This window comes from Branchiostoma floridae, chromosome 5 (assembly GCF_000003815.2).
Source record: "Branchiostoma floridae strain S238N-H82 chromosome 5, Bfl_VNyyK, whole genome shotgun sequence".
In the NCBI taxonomy this organism is placed as follows: Eukaryota; Metazoa; Chordata; class Leptocardii; order Amphioxiformes; family Branchiostomatidae; genus Branchiostoma; species Branchiostoma floridae.
Genome location: NC_049983.1, coordinates 12,166,180 through 12,186,025, shown reverse-complemented (window position 1 = coordinate 12,186,025; position 19,846 = coordinate 12,166,180). Strand labels below are relative to the sequence as shown.

At 42.6% G+C, this 19,846-nt stretch overlaps 1 protein-coding gene across 48 annotated transcripts in view; it reads left to right on the top strand.

Moving 5' to 3' along the window:
* LOC118415877 (serine/threonine-protein kinase WNK1-like) overlaps window positions 1-19,846 on the top strand; it is a 66,949-nt gene that overhangs the window by 38,637 nt on the left and 8,466 nt on the right. For 2 of the 48 annotated variants that reach the window (XM_035820737.1, XM_035820735.1), the window contains exons 11-32: window positions 1,195-1,449; window positions 2,197-2,280; window positions 2,670-2,792; window positions 3,888-4,253; window positions 5,028-5,228; window positions 6,356-6,679; window positions 7,798-7,902; window positions 8,190-8,336; window positions 9,828-9,965; window positions 11,895-12,017; window positions 12,593-12,766; window positions 13,405-13,524; window positions 14,289-14,633; window positions 14,876-14,977; window positions 15,499-15,666; window positions 16,038-16,208; window positions 16,712-16,818; window positions 17,095-17,320; window positions 17,621-17,785; window positions 18,346-18,486; window positions 18,827-19,012; window positions 19,293-19,722. In XM_035820737.1, the coding sequence (XP_035676630.1) occupies window positions 1,195-1,449; window positions 2,197-2,280; window positions 2,670-2,792; window positions 3,888-4,253; window positions 5,028-5,228; window positions 6,356-6,679; window positions 7,798-7,902; window positions 8,190-8,336; window positions 9,828-9,965; window positions 11,895-12,017; window positions 12,593-12,766; window positions 13,405-13,524; window positions 14,289-14,633; window positions 14,876-14,977; window positions 15,499-15,666; window positions 16,038-16,208; window positions 16,712-16,818; window positions 17,095-17,320; window positions 17,621-17,785; window positions 18,346-18,486; window positions 18,827-19,012; window positions 19,293-19,722 (4,201 nt within the window). Of the gene's footprint in view, window positions 1-1,194; window positions 1,450-2,196; window positions 2,281-2,669; window positions 2,793-3,887; window positions 4,254-5,027; window positions 5,229-6,355; window positions 6,680-7,797; window positions 7,903-8,189; window positions 8,337-8,673; window positions 8,785-9,827; window positions 9,966-11,894; window positions 12,018-12,592; window positions 12,767-13,404; window positions 13,525-14,288; window positions 14,634-14,875; window positions 14,978-15,498; window positions 15,667-16,037; window positions 16,209-16,711; window positions 16,819-17,094; window positions 17,321-17,620; window positions 17,786-18,345; window positions 18,487-18,826; window positions 19,013-19,292; window positions 19,723-19,846 lie in introns of all 48 variants that reach the window. The other 46 variants (XM_035820736.1, XM_035820740.1, XM_035820743.1 and 43 more) reach the window with 46 other exon arrangements.

Genomic DNA, 19,846 nt, shown 5'->3' with positions numbered 1-19,846 from the left:
CTGCAATCCATCGCCTGCTTTTCTCACATAGCATTTCTAAACAGGTCTTTACTTCTTTGGTCCTTTGTTTTTCACCTTTCCATTTTCTCCCAACTTTCTCTTTGCTTTCCTTAGCCTGTATTGTGTATTGTCTGTCTTCAGTTCAAGCCATGTACCATCGCAGGCTACCTACATGTAGCTATGGTGACTTGTGCCACTGAGCAGTGTTTGACTGATCCCTGTTCCAGGGAGCACAGTAGACAAACTGCAGGGATGTGCCTACCATAGTATGACTCCTCTGTTTCCATGTGCTGGTTTGTAGCCCCTCTAATCTGCAATGCACTTGCTACTGACCACAACTTGTGTTCTGATACCTAACTGCTTGTTTCACACTCATCGGCTTGTTCGTCTGGTGAGGTAGTTACTAATACTGTTAAAGTTTGGTACATATCACTCATGTGTTCATCCATAGTCATTGCCTCTTTATCTCAGCTTCCTCTGTGCTTGCGTGTGGTGTGACTGTTACCCGTCATCTCTCTACACCGTCAGCAGGAGTGCCCCATGCGCTCTTTGCTGACCACACTTCCTTCTCTCATCCCATAGGTTCCACTCCCTCATGTCGCTGCACTTGCCACTCGCCGCCCGTCCCTCCCCATTGGCACTGCCATGCCACCCTCCGTCCCCACGGAGGCAAACATGGCACCGGCACAACCACTCCATCAACCTCCACCTTCGTCATCGCCCATGCAAGCACCTGCACCTGGGGTGGGGCAATATGCCACTTCATCAATGTCTGTGGAGGCACTGCAAAATATGAATGCCATGGAACACTATGTTCCTCATATGAATGCCCGTAGACACACAATCCAAGTGGAATCATTGCCAAACGTGGACTGTTATCGTCCAGGGGAGTCACCAATTCAGCAACAAGGCTTTCAGTATTCTCATGTAGATGCTCACAGAAACACAGTTCAAATTGAACAGTCCCAAATGGAGGCCTATCGACAGGCTGTACAGAGAGAGGAGGCCTTACTCCAGTTGGAAGCACGTAGAAATGCCCTCCAAATTGATCAATCGCAGTTAGAGGCCTATCATCAGTCAGTTCACTCTGTTTCTCAGATAGAAGCATACAGACATGCTGCACAGTCTGAACAAGCCCTCTTGGAGGCACGCAGACACACCATTCAAATTGAGCCATCGTCCGTTTTACCACAGTTGGATGCCCGTAGACACACCGTCCCACTGGGCCAGGCCGTTGTCTCGCCCAGCCAGGCCCACCCATCCGCCATCCCACCCGCCCTGCACCAGTCCCTGTGTGTCACCATGTCTGCACCTGCCCAGTCCTCTCGGGTGTCCCCCGCCAGTCTGCCGTACTCCGCCGCCTGCATGTCCACACAAACGGCGGCACAACAGGCCCACCCATCCCTGTCTTCAACTTTGTCTGCTCCCGCACGGCTCAATGGTGACAAGGTGCTTGACGTTTCTGTTTCTTGTTTCCAACTAGGGATGAACATCTGCTGTCTTCCACTCACTGTCATGATCATCACTTTACATATAGACATCAGATTTGAATATTATGACTTTGCACTTTTGGCCCTCCCCATTTTGGGCTGTACAATGTAGGTCATTTGCAAGGACTATATCACTGAATATAGTCCTTATTAAAAAGTGTTTAAAAGAATGAAAATCTCCCCTAGAGTCCATTAATTTTTCAGATCAAATCTAAACTGAAGAAAGAGTGAAAGACAGTGTCACAATGACTGTTCATCCGTAGTTCGCTTCTTGCATTACATATACATGTATTACATGTGCTTGTAATTGTGCCTACATTGCATATTTATTTCACATTTGTTAATTCCTTGCGAAGGTGCTTCATTTTTCTGTATATAGTATTTTTGTCTGTGTTCTATATAGTTTTTTTGCCATCCACCCATTTTTGTCTTATCAGCCCAGGCTAGAATAGCTAGTCATCTGTTGAGCAGAAAATGGCTAGCTACAAAGATGGTAAATTTCAATCATGAAAGTATGTTGGTTGAAGCATGGAATGATTTCCAAACTAACCAACAATTAGTTGTCAATTCATAAATAGACAAGCAACTGCATTTGTAAGGAAGCATTTGCAACACAGTGTCCTGGTAATACGGTCTCCGTGTCCATTTGCATGTGTTTTAACCCCTTCTTCCTGTGCCCGTGCCTGTCTGTGTGTGTTTTACCTAGTCGGTACTGATGATGGGACAGCCTGGCATGGGGGTCCTCCCAACTTCCATGGTGGTTCAGGATCCAGCCATGGCTGCCATGCAGGTACCATCGGTAATTGTACAGGACTCGTCCTCCAACGTCAGTGTACAGCTGCTCTCGTCCCGTGTTCTGTCACCATTCTTGTCTGATTCGTCTCCGAGTGTGAAAGTTCCGTCACGTCCACCTTCACCCATTGGCCAGGTCTCTTTGTAATCTATCTTGTCATCCCCGCCGCCATTCCTCACCACTGCTGTAACAATCTACATGTATCCTGTCATCTTCACCACTTCTTTAACCTGTATTTAACCATTTCTATTTCACCACACTAACCTCATACTCTTACTCAGAATGAAAGCTGTGTGGTGTTTTTGTTGTAACAGTTTGCCATTTTTTGTACCCAAACACAAATAGTTGTGCTGATGTTTGTCTATTTTTGTGTGTCCTGTGGTTAGCCACCATTGCTTGCCTGCCAGCCTCAGAGCTGCCCTCATCAGCTACCAGTGTCCGGTCTGCTGACCACAGCTTTTCATGACACCACTGTCACCACCATGGCTGCTAGCCAGACCATGCAGCAGGTCCTTATCATTGTCACTTTTTTCGTTACCCTTACAAAAGTTTACTTCTTAGCTTCTTCATGTAGCAAATACATCTTCATATTTTGCAGCAATGCTTCACTGATAGCTGCTTTTATATGATACATGTAGATTTATAGATATATATGAAATCTAGATCTAGTCATTTGTAAGTCAAGACCCAACTTTTATTGATACCGTAACTTTTACTTTTGGGGGCATTAGTTTATTCTGATTCCTCCGATTTTCATCAAAATAAATCATGTTGACAAGGAGAGTACCAAAGAATGAGATTTTATGATTTGAGCCTTGGGCATTCAATATTCCATTGAGAAATCAAAAAATAGATGTACAAATTTGTTTGAAAAATGCCAAAGGTAAGTATCTACTACATCTGTATAATGATCTAGCCAATTATTCTGTTTTTACATGGTATCTTCATTGTTCTGGTATCTACCTCATGTATCTTTGATTTCATAAGTCAAAATTTGAATTTGTAAATGTTGGACAAAAGCTGGACATCAAACAGGTATGGCCATACATGTAGGTACTGGTAGTTCTCCCAGTTATACAGTTGCTCTTTCATACATGTAGTATAGGAAATACAATCTGTCAAGCTTCAACACCTTCTCTAGTAGGTCTGCAAAATAAGGTACAAAAAATTCAGTAGTGAAATGTAGTGTCTTACAGCATATTTGAAAATTGATTGTAGTGACAGAATGGTTTCCAATAAATTCTATACAAAGATAATATCAGTAATGGGAATATTTATAAACTTGAGATGTTTAGCAGGAGCATTTGAATTTGGAACAGCCTTGTACATGAAGAAAAAAGTTTGAGTAAACAATTTAAGAAAAACAAACATTGGAGATAAAAGTGAAGTTAGACTTTTTCCTACCTGTGTGCAACTGCTCCTGTACTGTTACTTACCAGCAAAACATCATTTCTAACTCTACATGTACTTTTCGTCAACTCCATCTTGCTGCTGACTGAAATGTTGAAGTGTGTTCATTCAATGTTGCGACTTCAGTCATGGTGTTCACACTGTCTTTTTGGCTGTCTGTGCTATCTCTCTTTCTCTCTCTCTCTCTCTCTTAGCCTACTCTCCTAGTGGGCCAGCCTAGTGTTGCACTACCGCCAGCCATGGTCGGTGTACCAGCATCCATGCCGGGGGCACAGGCTGCCTCTGTACCAGCACAGCCAGCACCCTCTCTGTCAGCACTCCCAGGATCCTCTCTGTCAGCACTCCCAGCACCCTCTCTGTCAGCACTCCCAGGATCTTCTCTGTCAGCACTCCCAGCGTGCTCTATGTCAGGTCTCCCAGCGTGCTCTATGTCAGCTCTCCCAGCATCCTCTATGTCAGTTGGTCCAGCACCCTCGCTGCCAGGACTCCCTGTCTCGGCAATCCCAGGAGGCCCTGTACCGGATACCATATCGCTACCATCCAGTCAGGCCGTTCTGCAGGTGTCACAGTTACACATGTTGTTGGTGTGATGAAACGGCAGCATTATTCTGCATGGCACGGCCTATAGCTAACTCAGTAACTGTACATGCCTTTTAGTTTTGCCTGTAGGCCTTATTTTTTGTTATGGCATTTTGTTTTATAAAACAATGTCTTGAAAAAGAATCCTTTTTAGAATGCATATGTTTTATTTTTGTTGGCAAATATTAATGTGTAGTGAAAGTGACTTGGGTGCAGTGATGGATATCCGTCTTATTATAACTATTTCTTGTTCCTGACAACTTCATCTCATATTTCTGAATCTGACCTTGCATGTCGGACCCTGGGATTTACCCATCACTGATGTTGATTATACCTGTATGTTTCCTGTTCATTTTAGAACAATTTAGCTTTTATCTTTTACATGACAAGCTGTGAGTATTTGTCCTTTCTATGCTCATATGATTTTCCTCTCCCACTTATCCTGCACTTTGGACTTTGATGTACTGTGATGTGATGTGACAAAGTCTTTTATACTTCACAGATTCCAGTCACAGCTTCATGTTTGATCCCTCTGACTTAGTTGAAAGAAGTTGATAACACCTTTCTTTTCCCACGATGTCATTGTTCTCGTTCTTTAACCCCTCTTCTGTCAAAGAAAGACTTTTATTTCTGCCCAGCTATTCCTGCAATATTCCCTTTCATCCTTGTCACTACATTGTACTTGTGCCTCTGACAGTCCAGTAGCTTGCTCTCACTAAAGAATCCATCTCTCTTTCTCTCCTTTCTGGCTACAGTCTCCAGTAATGCTAGGACCGCCTCACCTCAGCATGTCCTTGTCCATGTCTGGGCTGTCAGGGATCCCCCCGGCAGCTCATCCAGACTCGGCTACCTTGAGCGTTCCTGGCTCACAAGCCATGCAACACAGCATTTCCCTGCCAGTGTCCATGTATGACTCGCCCAACATGAGCCTAACCAGCCCCCAGGTCACGTCGCAGGTCACTATTGCCTAATGTCTACTACTCTGCATGTGGGACTAATAATGTTGTGGCTCTCAGCTCACCCATCCCGCCACCATCATTTCCTCGAACCTTTCCTCTTGTGGCAACAGCTTTTTCCTTTTCCCAGTTCCAGTAAATCCTGGTGTCTGTTCTGACATGAACATCCCTCGTCTTTTTCCCGGGTATCATCCTAGTGTTGTTCCTGTGGAGTAGGAAGAGTCTGATGTATTCATTTGATCTTTGATTTTTCCTTAATTACCAGCACCAAGTCCTTCTATTGATGATAATGTACATGTATCTGGTATCCTTAGTTCTTGGTATGGCTTTTGATTTGATTTGTACGTGTATACATGTATACCCTTGTCCTAATGGTCAGTTTGGTGGGTACATGTAGTTGCCTCTAGCTCCAGCTAGGCTATCTGGCAATGACAAGCCTTTTCTGAATTATCAGCTTTTTTAGTGAATTTTCCTGTTGTATCATATCCATGAGTGTGTGTACTTCCCCTTCCCCTGTCCTCCAGCCTACAAGTACATGTAGTTTAAAGATATGTTGCTACATTTGTCCCATTCATCCCAATTATGGATACATAAAGATAATGATAAGGTTTTTTTTAGGCTTGCTGTATATGCGTCAAACTAGTACTTTCTAGGTAGACAACAAAACTTGTATGTATGTGTTCTAGATAGACCCTCTTATGTTACAAATTTTACAACTGAATTGTGCATGCACATGACCACTTGTGTTCAGCTGGAAATCCTCTACCATTTTCACCCACAGTTAAAAATGACAATGTTTTGGTGCTGTCCAAATCTTCTCACTGTCAGTGTTTGTCTCCATACTAACATCTAACCTTCACCTACATGTGTATTTTAGTAAAAATGGCCAGTTTTGCACCTGATACCACTTAAAGGTATACACCACAGTACTTGTGCTCAATATTTTTCAACCAAGTTGATTGTCTTTCTGCAGGATGATATTTAGAAACAGTTTTCAACAATCCAAGGACTATCAAACCAATTGCTGCCACTCTATCTTGAGGTGCCCTGTGTCGGTGCTATGTTTGCTGCTGTGTGTTTGCACTAATCGATTAACCATGTGTTTCTTCCTCTGTCCCTGTCAACAGGTTGGTCTGCCCCTCTCGCTCTCACAACCAATCACAGCCCCTCAGTATTACCCCTACCCAATCACTTCTCCCACCAAACCGTCCGCCGGGGCATGGCCAGAGGAGGGCAGGCCATTCGTACCCTTTCTGGGTAGCCCAAGTGAAGAGGAGAAGCGCTTTCTTGTGGGGTACTACTACGGCCATCAAAACTCCATAACCCCGCCCGCCTCACCCGAGAAAGCGAGCCCAAGTAGAGAGAGGAGGCCGTCCCTCTCCATGTCTCCCATACTGCCAGCAGTCGCAGAAAACCCCGCCGAAGGAAACAGTCGTATGAAAGCCAAAAAGGTTCATTTACGGAAAACCTCACAGGCGTGTCGAAAAGTTGGCAGACTTCATGCAAACAAATATCATTCCCTGTTACAGAGGACAATTATCGTATCAATGAGTGACTTTCATCATTACAAGTGGTTTTAAAAATCCCAACAGAAATGATTTTGTTTGCATGACATCTATTAAAGTTTGACACAGCCTCCATAGTGGTAGAAATTTTCAAGGATGTCTCATTGGTGGAGCCCTACTAGAAGTCATAGCACACTTTCCATCCTAGCCTCTTTAGACCACCCTTTCCATGTAGCACTTGTAGAGTATCTCTTTATACCATTGCTTTCCTAATATTCTCAATTCTTTACTCATCATATCAATTCCCTCGGAAGAAAATTTACTTTTTTGCATGGTGCAGTCCTTTTGGTATGTTGCTGGTGAAGGGATTTTATCATAAGCTCCTAAAGGTATGGGTGCAGGTGACCTTTCTTGAAGACATTATCTGCATACTGATTTTGGCATGTCGGCATGAATATTGTATGGAGCTCATAGATGCACATGTAATATAACATTGATAGCTTTCTGGCGCATGTGTGGAATGCAGTTCCCTGGCATGAATTTGATATTCTCCTCCAAGACATTGCACAAGTATTGTGGGTTGTGATGGCGTTCTTGGGGTTGGAGTTTGAACCTTGCACAGACCCTATTCCAATGCCATTTGTAATTTGGCTATTTTTGCTAAATGCAAGGAGGTTAAAATGGAACTTTTAAACCTCCATGCCTGTTGCATGTGAATGTGATTGTGCAAATAAATGTCCATTGGTTGCTTATGTGAGTATCCAATGAAAGGACATCCCTGAAGATCTCTACCCATGGTGATGACAAAGCTTCAGGCTTTCTTTGGCTGCCCTCCTAGACCTACCCTTCAGCTTCTCCCCCCTCATAAAGAACCCACACCTCGGTCCGCTTATGCCCATAGTCTATATATGATACATCAAGAAACGTCTACTACCCATGTGACAACAGAAAATATTGACAGAATTAACATCCCAGACACACGAGGAAGATGTCCTGTGTTACTTCAATGGAAGATTCTTTTTCTTTTTCTCAAAACCTTTTCTGTTGACTGCTGTTTTCAACAGGGAACTGGTCGACCTACGACTCTGTCTCTTATTGGGTCCCCACCCCACTACCAGCAGTCACTTACCTTGCACGGTTACGGAAATATGAGCAGTGACCAGACCAAGGTTTCTTGTTTATCTTCCCTTGGTGCTATGGGAATAATTGTGTGGCATATTCTAGCTATGTTCCTCTGTTCTAAAGAGAGATGAAAAGATTCCAAAACTGAAAATACAAACAAGAAAAGAAAAACAATCTAAAAAGTCAACTTCAAATTCTATCTTTCACTACCTCTAAGATGAAAAGTAAAGCTTGCATTCCAGTCATGTGAGTTTCAATTCCAAAATTATTTCTCAGGCCATGGTACATTTGTACACGTACTCTTTTGACCCATACGGTCCTGTTTTCACAACAGGTAAGACGCCAACCATCCCTACCTATTATGGCACTGAACCAGGAGGGTTCCCCACCATTCTACCAACTGTACCACCCCCCTATGTCTGCTCCGCTACCCATGCAGCAAAGCCCCACCAAGGACAACTTTCCACCTCACCAAAATCAGGTTCTTGTCCTCATACCCATATTGGGTGTAAATGTCACGGGTCAACTACCAAGCACATCCATTATCATACAAACACTGGTGATAGGGTGTTGGAAATGCACTCACTGTTGCCTTTTGTGACTTAACAGGTCATGGATTTTTCTAATATGCTATTTAAAAGAAAAATCTCAATAGACTTATAGGTAGTCACTAAAACTTTTTGTACCACATGGACTTAAACTTTGAGTTGTTTCACAAAAGGAAATGTCCCTGAAGGGATCTCTTTGTTTGTACTGGTGACTGGTATCTAGTTTAATAGTACCAGTGATTGATAAGTACTCTTTACTTTGTACTTCAGGCTCAGGCAGCCACTGTCAGTTTGTTCCCCTGTCTGAGTGACCATCCTCCTTCTCCCTGGCCTCTCAGCACAAGTCCACAAGGACAGACACTTTCCCCACCGATTAATCAGGTTATCCTCTTACCAACTAGGTGGTAAGGGATTAAGGCTGTACAGGGGTATGGTTTAGGTATCTGAAATAACTAACTAATATGGAACTTAAACTTTTGCTGTAGCAGCTAAGCAAGAACTTTGTTTTCCAGTTTGTGTCTATTGCAAATGGGATGGAGCACACTGATCTGGAGGACTGATGATATCAAGTTTTCTTTTCAGGCATTGATGCAATACTAATCTAGTGTTTCTCAACGTTGTTTCTTAACCACGTGTTCATATGACCTTAAAGTCACTCTGTGCTGTGGCTTGCACTCATTCCATGGTTGCCATGATAGTTCCACCTGTGTATGTGTCACTAACCAAACCACCTGTCACCCTCCCCTCCATATCCTCAGGTGCAACCAACACCTGCCACCCCTCGGACACCTGCATCTGCTTCATCTGTAGGAAGTCCCCCCACATATTTCATCTACCCACCCCCTCCCGGTGCCGGCATTTACCCCCCTCACGTCTCGGCTAGAGAGGTCCCCCCAATTGGAGACCAGGTCTTGCATTAACCTTTCATAACCTACTAAATGCATCTGCTAAATGAAGCATGGCACCTGTGGCTGTAACTGTCCTAAAAAGCACTCACTTTGTTGACTGTGAATCTTTGTATTATGTGTGTGCCGTCATGTCCAGCTCATATAGTTGTATTTTATATCTTCAAATTTTATTTCAGACAGTCTTCTCTGAAGCTGGTGGATATGATTCTTTTATCTTAAGCTGAACTGTCTGTTGTTACGCTCCATCTGTGGACTCTGTAATGTGTTTTTTTGTTAACCTTGCAACAGTTTGATTTCTTTTCATGCAAATCTTGCGAGGTTCAGTCTATTCTACAGCAGGAGGATGCTGCCTGCATGGCCACGCACATTTGTTCTCACTGATAAATGCGCCTTCGACTTTCAAGCACAGTCTGGACTGACATGTTTTGTGTCTCTGTCTGCACACATAATGTTCCACACAGTCACAATTTCTAACCCACTCATTGTTGTGTCTCTCATGCTACCTTGTACCTGTAGGGTGTGCCTCTGGTGTCACCTCTCTGTGCACAGTCCCACCTCTCCACCGTACAGCCGTCCTCCAGTCCTCCCATAGGAACAGTGCAGGACGCCATAAACGCGACATTGAGTCTTAATGCTCTTCAGGAAGGGGATAAGGTGCGAACTGGTGTGCAGTGGTGTGACTTTGTAAATACTGTTCCCTTAGCATGTAGCATGGTGTTCACTCTGGTGTGATCTGATCATCAGTATACAATGTACTGTGAAACATTGCAGCTGATGAAGAAGGAGGCTTCATTGCATGAGTTTGACAAGTTTGTGGGTCTTGTTTGCAGTGACTTGTGTTTTGGCTGATCTGCATGGTTTTGTATCTTGTTTGGTTTGTGTGGCTCTAGTCTCTATCAGTCTGATCTGGTTTGGGTTGCAGTGCTGTCATAGAAACTTTGTATTACTGGGTTTTTCTCATCTTTGTTTGCCGTGATCATAAAGTCACCTCTTTTGGTGCTTCTTATTTTCCTGGGAATCTTTCTTTTAAGAACACTTTTCCTCCACCATCCCTTCTGTACCAAAGGAACATTTCTTCACATTTTATTTGTGGTATACCAGTATTATTTGAAGGCCCTTAAATCCCAAAACCCTGACTTGCATCAGCAGCTACAATGTAATATCTCAGCTTCAGTAGAGAAGACTACACAAGTCTCAAACTTGTGGAAAAGGTTGATATGTTTTTGGTATGCCATTTTTGCCTGTTTTAATATGATACAAGCATCAGCATCAAGAATTTTTCTTATACCTAATTTCTAAGCCCCTTGAGTTACGTCACAACTTTCCATATTGGGACTGATATGAATCCAGCATGTCAGAAGTATTTTTCCTTCTTTCTCCTTCCCACATCCTGACTGAGTCCCCCGCCATCATAACCTTTCCACGTCTGGCAGACTCTTTAGCTCATGTAGATATATCACATCATCATTAACTACATGTATTTTTTGTATTGAATACAATTTGTTGATATCGTCAGGACAAATTTGTGTATACCTTGTTGACAATTACTACACAATGATTTCCAATTTTATTTGTGTATTTGCATGTAAAAAGATCTCATATGATTTGATTAACATGTCTTCTTTTCATACTTTCGTTGCAATACTTGCCATCCTACTTGATGATGAGACATTTTTCCTCAGTATTTCATATGACTATGTTTAGCTGGCTGTTGGTGCAACCCTCATCATGGCTTCATCTAATGATAAATCACATTTCCTCCACAGACCATAGATTCTCAATATCCTATACATTATAGATATAGTTACTGCACTCAAAGAATCAAACTTAAATTCATGACTTGAAAGAAAATTTTAAAATTAATTTTGTTTAATTTTGAAATTTTGAAATTCATGACTCTTAAGAAAACAAAAGTTTTAATTTTTGTCTGTTAGCATTACATGTTTAAGCGTGACATTTCACATGTGCTCAATGTCCGGGTGTTACTTCCAACTCGACTGGAATTTGACGGCTGGCCTCAACCTTTCCCCTGTTATATATAGATCCTGCTGGATCAATCGGTGTTTTGGCATTTGCATATTTTGTGTGTGTGTACCAGACAACTCATTCATACATCTTTCAACTTAATGTCCTAATTGGTATGCACTATTAATGAAGAAAGTACAATGTATCAAATGTGTTTTACAATTGAAAAGAAAAATGAATAGGTAAAACTGCTGAACTAAGAGACTCAAGTATTGATTCTGGCTGTGTATCAAAACAGTGTCTGCCCTGCCCATTGAATAATGTCAATATCATTGCTACTGCAAAATGTACCATTGTCAGATCGTATGTGGACCTTATGTGTAGGTACCATATAGCAATGAGCAGGGATGTCGTGATTATAAGAAACATTGCCCTGAGCAAAAGTTATTTTCAATCAAATTGTTCCAATTCATGAGTGAAGAAGCATTATTGGGGAAGATCATTATTAGGATTAATTTATTGTAGATATAGTCCACCAATCAGACTAACCAAATTGCGACATTTGGAAGTATGGTTGGTTGGGAATGTGTCTAAAGAAGCGTTTTCACGCCCACCCAGGCGCAGGCAGCCTACATGCAGTCCATGGTGGCGGTTGCACCTCACCAGTCTTACTACCAGCCCCCAGTGGTCCTCATGCCTGACCAGTCAGGGGGGATGGTAACCTCACAGCAGCTAGATCAGGTCTGAAAATCTCTCCTACACATTCTGTACCATAGCAAGCATGCATACACACAAACACACACACACTCACACACACACACACACACAGGTGAAACTGATGCCAGCAAAAATGGTTTGTATCTTGAAACAACAATATCCCAATGTTGTGAAACAACCATTGCATATTATTTTGTTTTTTTTTACGTAGAGAGAAACTGCCATTGAGGACTATTTGAGTCTTGTTACACACATGTACATTAAGCCTTTCATAAATAAACTCATGTTACAGGTTACCTTCAATTTGTATAATTTTTTTTCAGCTTTTCTGAAAATTAAGGTTCTTGATATGGAAACACTTTTATGGCCAGTATGAAGCAGTGCTCTACCAGATGAACCTATCTGTTTTTCTTTTCTGACATCCAGAACTTTAGGTTGGATGTAGGACAAGATCATGGCAGCAAAGATCCGTGACCTGCGACTGACATCTCCCGGATCCCAAGCACACATTGTCCCATATATAGCTGTAACCTACATGTCCAGCATTCCCTTTTAAATGGTGTCAACAGATCTAAACCCCATATTTCCGTGTTCCACAGGGGACGGTGTACATGTACCAACAGGCTCCCTCACAAGGGATAGCTCCCCAGTCTGTGCAGCAGCAGTTTTACCCGCCTCAGGCCAGCGTGCCGGGTGGACAACAGCCTGCTGACCAGTCCATGGGAGCTGGACAGTCCATGGGAGCTGGACAGTCCCAGCAACTTGACCCACAGGTGTGGTTCTGATTCTCTAACGCTACTGCTTTCCTTGTTGCAGAACCCGCTACAATGATCACTACGTCTGCCGCTGCAAGCTTGCCAACCTGCTAATATGCAACATAAAATGCTACTTGATCAATGTGTATTCATTGTCATCCTAATCTGCATTGCTTTCTTCCTATTGATCACAACAATTACTGATTAAAACACTTCATAATTGCTAGCTCTCTGATGGACCACATGTATTAAAAGAATGAACTACATGTACCAGGATATGCTTTCTGGATAATCCACAACAGACTTGTAGTTGATTTCTGTCTGTGATTGTCTTTGCTGAATTGGATCTAATTCATGCTTGCTTACCTCAACCAGTGAGCTCTAGTCAACATGGAACATCCTTGACTTCAAACATGTTTTGAAGCTTTAAATGGAACCTCTCACTACAGTGTAAAGAGTTGATTAATGTATCTTGGCCTAACTATTTTTGGTAGCCTGCTTCTTCTGCAATGTAAGTGTGTCCGAAAACAATGTTACTAATAAAATTTTAAACTGGTAGGCTTCCCGCTGCTGCACTGCAATAGTTTTACCTAATACTATAGATGTACCCTGTAGTTGTCTCCATGTTCAAACTTATAAGTCCATGTATTTTGCAGGCTACTCTGCCCATGTACCAGCACCACATACCAGGGGCCTCACAACCAGGCCAGTCGCTGAGCCAACAAGTGTACCAGGCAAATGTAGTACCCACTGCATCTTTAGCGCAGCATGATCAGGTATGGCACACCATCTGTGTTTTGATAGATTCACTTCCTATATTCTTACATGTACCCCAAGATGTCTGTTACCTTGCAGGTAAATCAATTATGAATCAACTTATTATAGAAATGTGGACAAATGAATGCCTGTTTTGATCTTTATGCTCCCTTTAGAATGTGAATTGTATTGTCACTTTCTGTAACCATTGGTGATTTATGTATTATAGAACCTTATGAATTACATAATCCATTGAAGTGTCAGATGCACAGGTGTGTGCTGACATGTACTAGGTCAAAAAGCTCTTCAATGCAAGTCCAATGTACATGCTTGAGAAGACGCATATGAAAAAATACTTTTCATTTAATATAATTTTTTGTATATTATTACAATTTAGGTGTCATTTCATGCACACATGTAGCTTTATCTAGACAATAGTATTAATGAAGGTACTGTCATTACCCTCAACATATATTAGGTAGATTTTACATTTTATGATATTACCTTGAACCAAACGCAATCTACTGATACATGTTGCTTATAGATTTGCTGCTCTAACTTATCATTATTTTATATTAGTTTCAACACAGGGAATATGCTTCAGATTGCTGAATGAGCTTGGTAGAAACTCATGATCCTTTAACAGTTACTGCATTACACCACCAGCACACCTAACGGATATACATACAGTTATTAGTCTGGAATGATTCACAGTCCTTGACTAGATTTGTGACAGTAATCTTCTGTTTCTTCTTTCTTTCTTTCTTGTGTCACCATGTTGTAGGTGGTATTGCCCTTGTCTCAGCAGCCATTGCAACCCCAGACTGGAACTGTGATTCAGGACCCCATTCATGTGGTATCTGCAATCCCTCAGCAGCTGCAGCAGCCAGCTCCTCTGGTTCACCAGCAGGTTGAGCAAGTCTCTATGGTACCGCAGCCTGGAGAGCTGGTATCTGTGGTCTCACAGCAGGCAGTACCTCAGCCAGGTCAACATGCACCTGCACAATTCCAGATACAGCAGGTTTCACAGGTCCCTGGGGCCCCTCAGCTGTACCAGGTGACTCAGCAACAGCACCTGGGCCAGGTCCCAACAACTGCAGATGTACAGCAGGCTGTGCACCCAGACCAGGTCTGGATCTAAGGTTTTATTGGGATTTGTCATCTACTAACTGGTTCTTTCTGCCGTAGGTAGCGCTCAAGTGGTGGGCTGCTTGCTGACCATTGTTGATCGTTACATGATATACTGCATAGTAGATAGTCCATTGAGAAATGACTAGCTTGTTGTGTAGTGCCCGTATTTACTGGCAGTGTATAGAGAGCTAGATGAAAGCATCAGCCAACATTGTAGCATCCTGCTGCCATCTTGTGCAGGTGATGGTGACTGTTTACCAGCCAGCGGTGGCTTTGCAGCCGCTGAGTGAGCTGGGCCACATGCCTCCACACCATGCTGCTTGTCATTTAGCAACACGACAGGTTGGAATGGTCCTACAACACCTCGTTGTCATTGTTCACAACTAAAACAGTGACTATTCTTTTGCGTGTTAACCAGGGGTTGTGGGGCCTCATCAGTCCTAACATATCATTTCTGTACTTTGCTGCTTACATGGTGTATATGAACAGGTTGGAATGGTCCTACAACACCTCATTGTCATTATTGACAATTAAAACATTGACTATTTTTTTGCATGTTAGCCAGTGCTTGTGGGGCTACATCAGTGCTAACAAATCATTTCTGTACTTTGCTGCTTAGACAGTGTATAATTATGTACCTTCTATTACAGGCTATGTTAAACATAACCTTTTTCTTATCAGAGCATCTATGTTGCTTACAAAGTATCTGACATAGCTACAAGCTATTAACGCTTTTATTCTTTTATCAACATTGTAGGATGTAGGAGCACCCAGAAAAAAATAGTAGAATGTTTTTTGACATATTGTCAGCCGTTACCACCAATTGTTGGGTCAAATGTGTGCCATTTTCTGACCATATACAGTGCCCATCTCCTGTGGCATTCTATCAGTACCCACGACGTACTGGCACCAACACTGTCCGGCCGGTCCCACTACACGGGACCCAGCCTATCCGCCCAATCCCACGACATGTGTACCAGTCACAGGTTCCTGCCGACCAGCCCAGAGGATCTTACTCACCACAAGAGCAGGTCGGGGGCATGGTTTCAAGAATGTAACACCCTGTTTTCCCCGGCTTGGCCTAACATTTGCTGTCCCAGTCACGTGTAGCATGGAGAGTGCCCTAGGAAGAGTTGCCTAGTGTATTGGGGTTGCTGTGCCATCATCTTTGACTGATGTTGAGGTGTATTGAGTGATGTTGTACTTCCTAGAAGTACTGATGATTGCATAACAGAGTTGTACAATCTAATTTGTTGTTTTCTGAGTGGAAAATGACCTCCTTTTCCAATCAACACCTGTGTGCAATTTCTGTTTTGTTGGTTTGGCCAGCACTTCCATGATGAAAATGATATAGAGACACAAAGTGCTAGCCATAAATATCCAGAACATTACACCATTTCAGACGTCAGGTATGGTGGCCAGCAGCCAGCAGCAAGTTGCCAACACAAGCGTGGCAACGCCGCCATTCCAGCTGCCGATCTTCACCCAACAGCCTCACACTTCTTCAGGCTACTCATCGTCCCCAATTTCTGACCAATCTACTCAGACTTCCCCCACACAAATGCAGGAACAGGTTCGAACTTGGTTGCCCCTCCCCCTCCTTCTGAATCCCTGGAGTGAAGTTTGCTGTGGATTTTTTTAAACAAAATTTTCCCTAGCTAACCCCATTGCTGAAAACTTTACCTTTTTTTCCTTGTTTGAGTTTGGTTTGGGTTTGACAGATATTGTCAAAGAGAAATGTGTGCTGTGTGTTTATTGAGAAAGTAGGCAAGCTGAATTCCATTGAGAAACCTTTGTCTCATTCTTCTAGATTTCTTTTTGACCCAAGGAATTGCCACTGCATTTCCAAATGCCTCTTATAACACGAATTGCTGTTATACATTTACTTAATTTCTTCTCTACTGATGATATTAACCTAAACCATATTTTCTCTCCTCACATACGGCTTGCTTCCTGATTGTCAATCACCTGAAAGAAGAGCCAGCAAATGCATACATAGGAAGTTATCATGTTTTAAGGAGGGTTTCTGTATGTGCTACAGGAAGAATTCTTCAAGTTGCATTTTCTTATTCATAGAAACAAGACGTTTGGCAAGGGGATCAAGGTGGAAAACCTCACTCTCCAGGTCTGGAAGACAAGGCACAGACAGAGCAACTACACTCACAAGGGACAACTAAGGAAGGGTAAGAATTATGACTCTTATCGGTTGATAAGAAAAAATGTATTCACAAAAAGTTCCATTTGTTCCCAATATTCGCAAAAGTTTCAGTTTCAGTTTATTTGTTTAATCAGGCAAGTACACATCGCCTACTGGCGTTTTTCAATGCATCCTGGGGGCCGGGGAGATCCCAACATAAATCATGATATACATGTTAATGAATTAAAAGTACCGGGTAAGGAAAGTTTCAGACTAATAAAATTGCCTTGATATTTATAGCTTATTATCATTTCTTTCACAGCCACATTTCTGATGCTGATAAGAGTGACAAGGAAGGAAAGAAAGACGGCAAAAAGGTTGCTAGGAGTAAGTCCAAAAGAAAGCACGAGCGGCCTCCAAAACTCAGCATCACCAAGATAGAGGAGGGTGGACTGGTGGAGTGCCAGTTTGAGACTCACAAGCAGAAGACAGTGACTTTCAGATTTGAGTCAGACGAAGTGGATCCAGAGGAAATAGCAGACAATATGGTGAGATATGAAGTCTTTGGGTTATTCCTAAACATTGTTCAAGGTTCATGTTTGAAAAAGTATCATTCAATAACATGTGATGTCAGTAAAGAAAAAATTGGAACATTGGCTCAAGTTTGGTTTGCAATTGCAATCGTCATTGTTTTCGGGAAATTGTGAGGTAGACTGATGTCTGAGTCATCTTATTTTGCAATAATGCAATTTTTCTGCTTGGCTTATAAACCAGTGACTTGTGAAATCTGTACATAATGAAGTATTTGCTGACCTTAATGTCCTTTTGTTGTGTTTTTTAAATCACAGAGAGAAGAAAAACACCTTCTGGAGCACTATGTGGAGGTCTTCAAGGAACAGATCAGAGAAGTAGCCAAGATCGCCAAAGAAAAGGGACCAACAGATGAGCCCATTGTACTTAAGAGTCCACGGATAGCAAGAAAATTTACCAAAAAGGCACATGATGTAGAAGGGGTAAGTGATCTTACATATTTTTTTCCTTATACATAAGTTACACAGATGGAGTTAACAGGGAGGAGCCCATTGAACCAAATGTCGTAAAGGGCATATCTAAAAATGATTTGAGTCAACTTCAAAATGTTTGATACAAGTAGATTACAACATGGGTTACCAGTTTCACTTTTCATGGGTGAACAACTTAACACCTTTTATTACTTGTGTCTTTGTGCTTGCTATGTCTGAAAATCATGAGATGGACTAGATGAAATTGTCTCATTGCAGGAACTGCAATGAGATTTGCCCTAACTCAGGCTTTCTTTAAGGCACTCTTAAAGTAATGGAAATGACCGAAATGAATGGACTCAAATCATGTAACACTAACAGCTGTCACTATTATGTATTTTGTACTATATATGTAAAATTGTGTATATAAACTTGTAAGACTCATTAGCACTTTGTATATACTTTATCTGACCCTTGCCACTTCCATCATGGCCTCAATGAAAAGCGGCCACTTTCATCAATAAAGAAAGGTTCAAACAAACAAAACGGAACAAACCCTTGTTTCTGTGCAGGGTCCCGTTATCAGGTGCACCATCATCAGCCTGGAGCAGGAGCAGCAGGTGGTGGAATGTCAGTGTGACACCAGCAGGACTTCCATCACGTTCAAGTTCAACGTGGAGGACGACTCTCCAGAGGAAATGACTGAGAACATGGTGAGACTACGATAGATAGATATATACTTCTCATCACATGAGTACAACCAAAGCAATATAATGGTGTAACCGTTAAAGCAGTAAAAACTTTTTAGTACTGTTAGCAGGGCTTACATTGCTACCTTTTAGATATATTACTTCTCATCGCATGAGTAGTAACCAAAGCAATGGTGGAACCGTTAAAGCCGTAAGTAGTACAGGCATGATATGATGTTGATGTAGGTTTCTTCAGCCTGCTTGCACGTGTTTAGACCCATAGCTTGGATGTGTCCCATGTTCAAACATCAATTATTGTAATGGCTAGGGGTTTCACAGTATTCTATGTATTCTGTGTGTACAGGTAAAGGATCGTCTGATCTTGGAGCAACATTCCGGCCTCTTTAAAGAGCAAATATGTGACATCATCAAGACTGTCAAGGAAGCTGAAGTGTCTGAGAAGCCGTTGGCCTTACCTTATGTCCCGTCTGCTGGCCGCCGTAGATCAGCCTCACAAGGTGCAGATGAGAAGGGGACACAGCCTCAACAGGTAACCATCCTGCCCGTATAGTCCTAGTTGTTTTGAACACTTTGGTGCAACGTATGAAACCCACAAATATTTTGTTTTCATATTGTCTTCTCAATGTCCATCAGCTTTAATCAAATTCTTTCAGTATATATCAATCAACTGTTGATGCACGATGGCAGTAGGCATCTCTATATATGACATGCACCATTATTTTTCAATGTCTTGTTAACTTTCTCAAGATTAAGGTAATGTGTAATGAACCATTTGTTGTTCCTGACCTTGCCTGTTTTCCTTCCCATAGAAGCTACAGCTAGAGGAGCAGCAGCCCGCTCAGCCAGAAGCACCAAAGAGCCCCTCCCCTCAGCCCCAAGCCCAGGCTCAGTTTGCCCCTGCCCAGGCCCCAGCCGAGCCACCGAAGCAGGGTTCCCCTGTTCACCAGGTTCAACAGACGCCTGTGCCCATTCACGGTGTGCTTCCACAGACGGTCATGTCGGCCAAGGTTGCACCATCGCCCCAGGTTGCACCACCTGCCCAGGTGCCTCCTCAAGTTGTGCCCGTGCAGCCTGTCCAGCCCGTCCAGGGCATGATTCCTGGCCAGGGCATGCCACCTCCACAGGTTGTCCCCCAACAGAACGTCATGCCTCCCCAAGGTGTCCATGGACAGAGCTTGCCTCATCAGATTCCTGGAGTGCCACCACAGAATGTCTACATGCACAGTCAGAGCCTCCCAGGTAAAGGCATGCTTTAAAGGCAATTCTCATAGTTAGTAATGTCTCTTTCAATATAGGAAAATGTATATAAGTTCTACCAAGCCCCACTTTTACTAGGTTTGGCGGGTCCTTCGGTGTAATATAA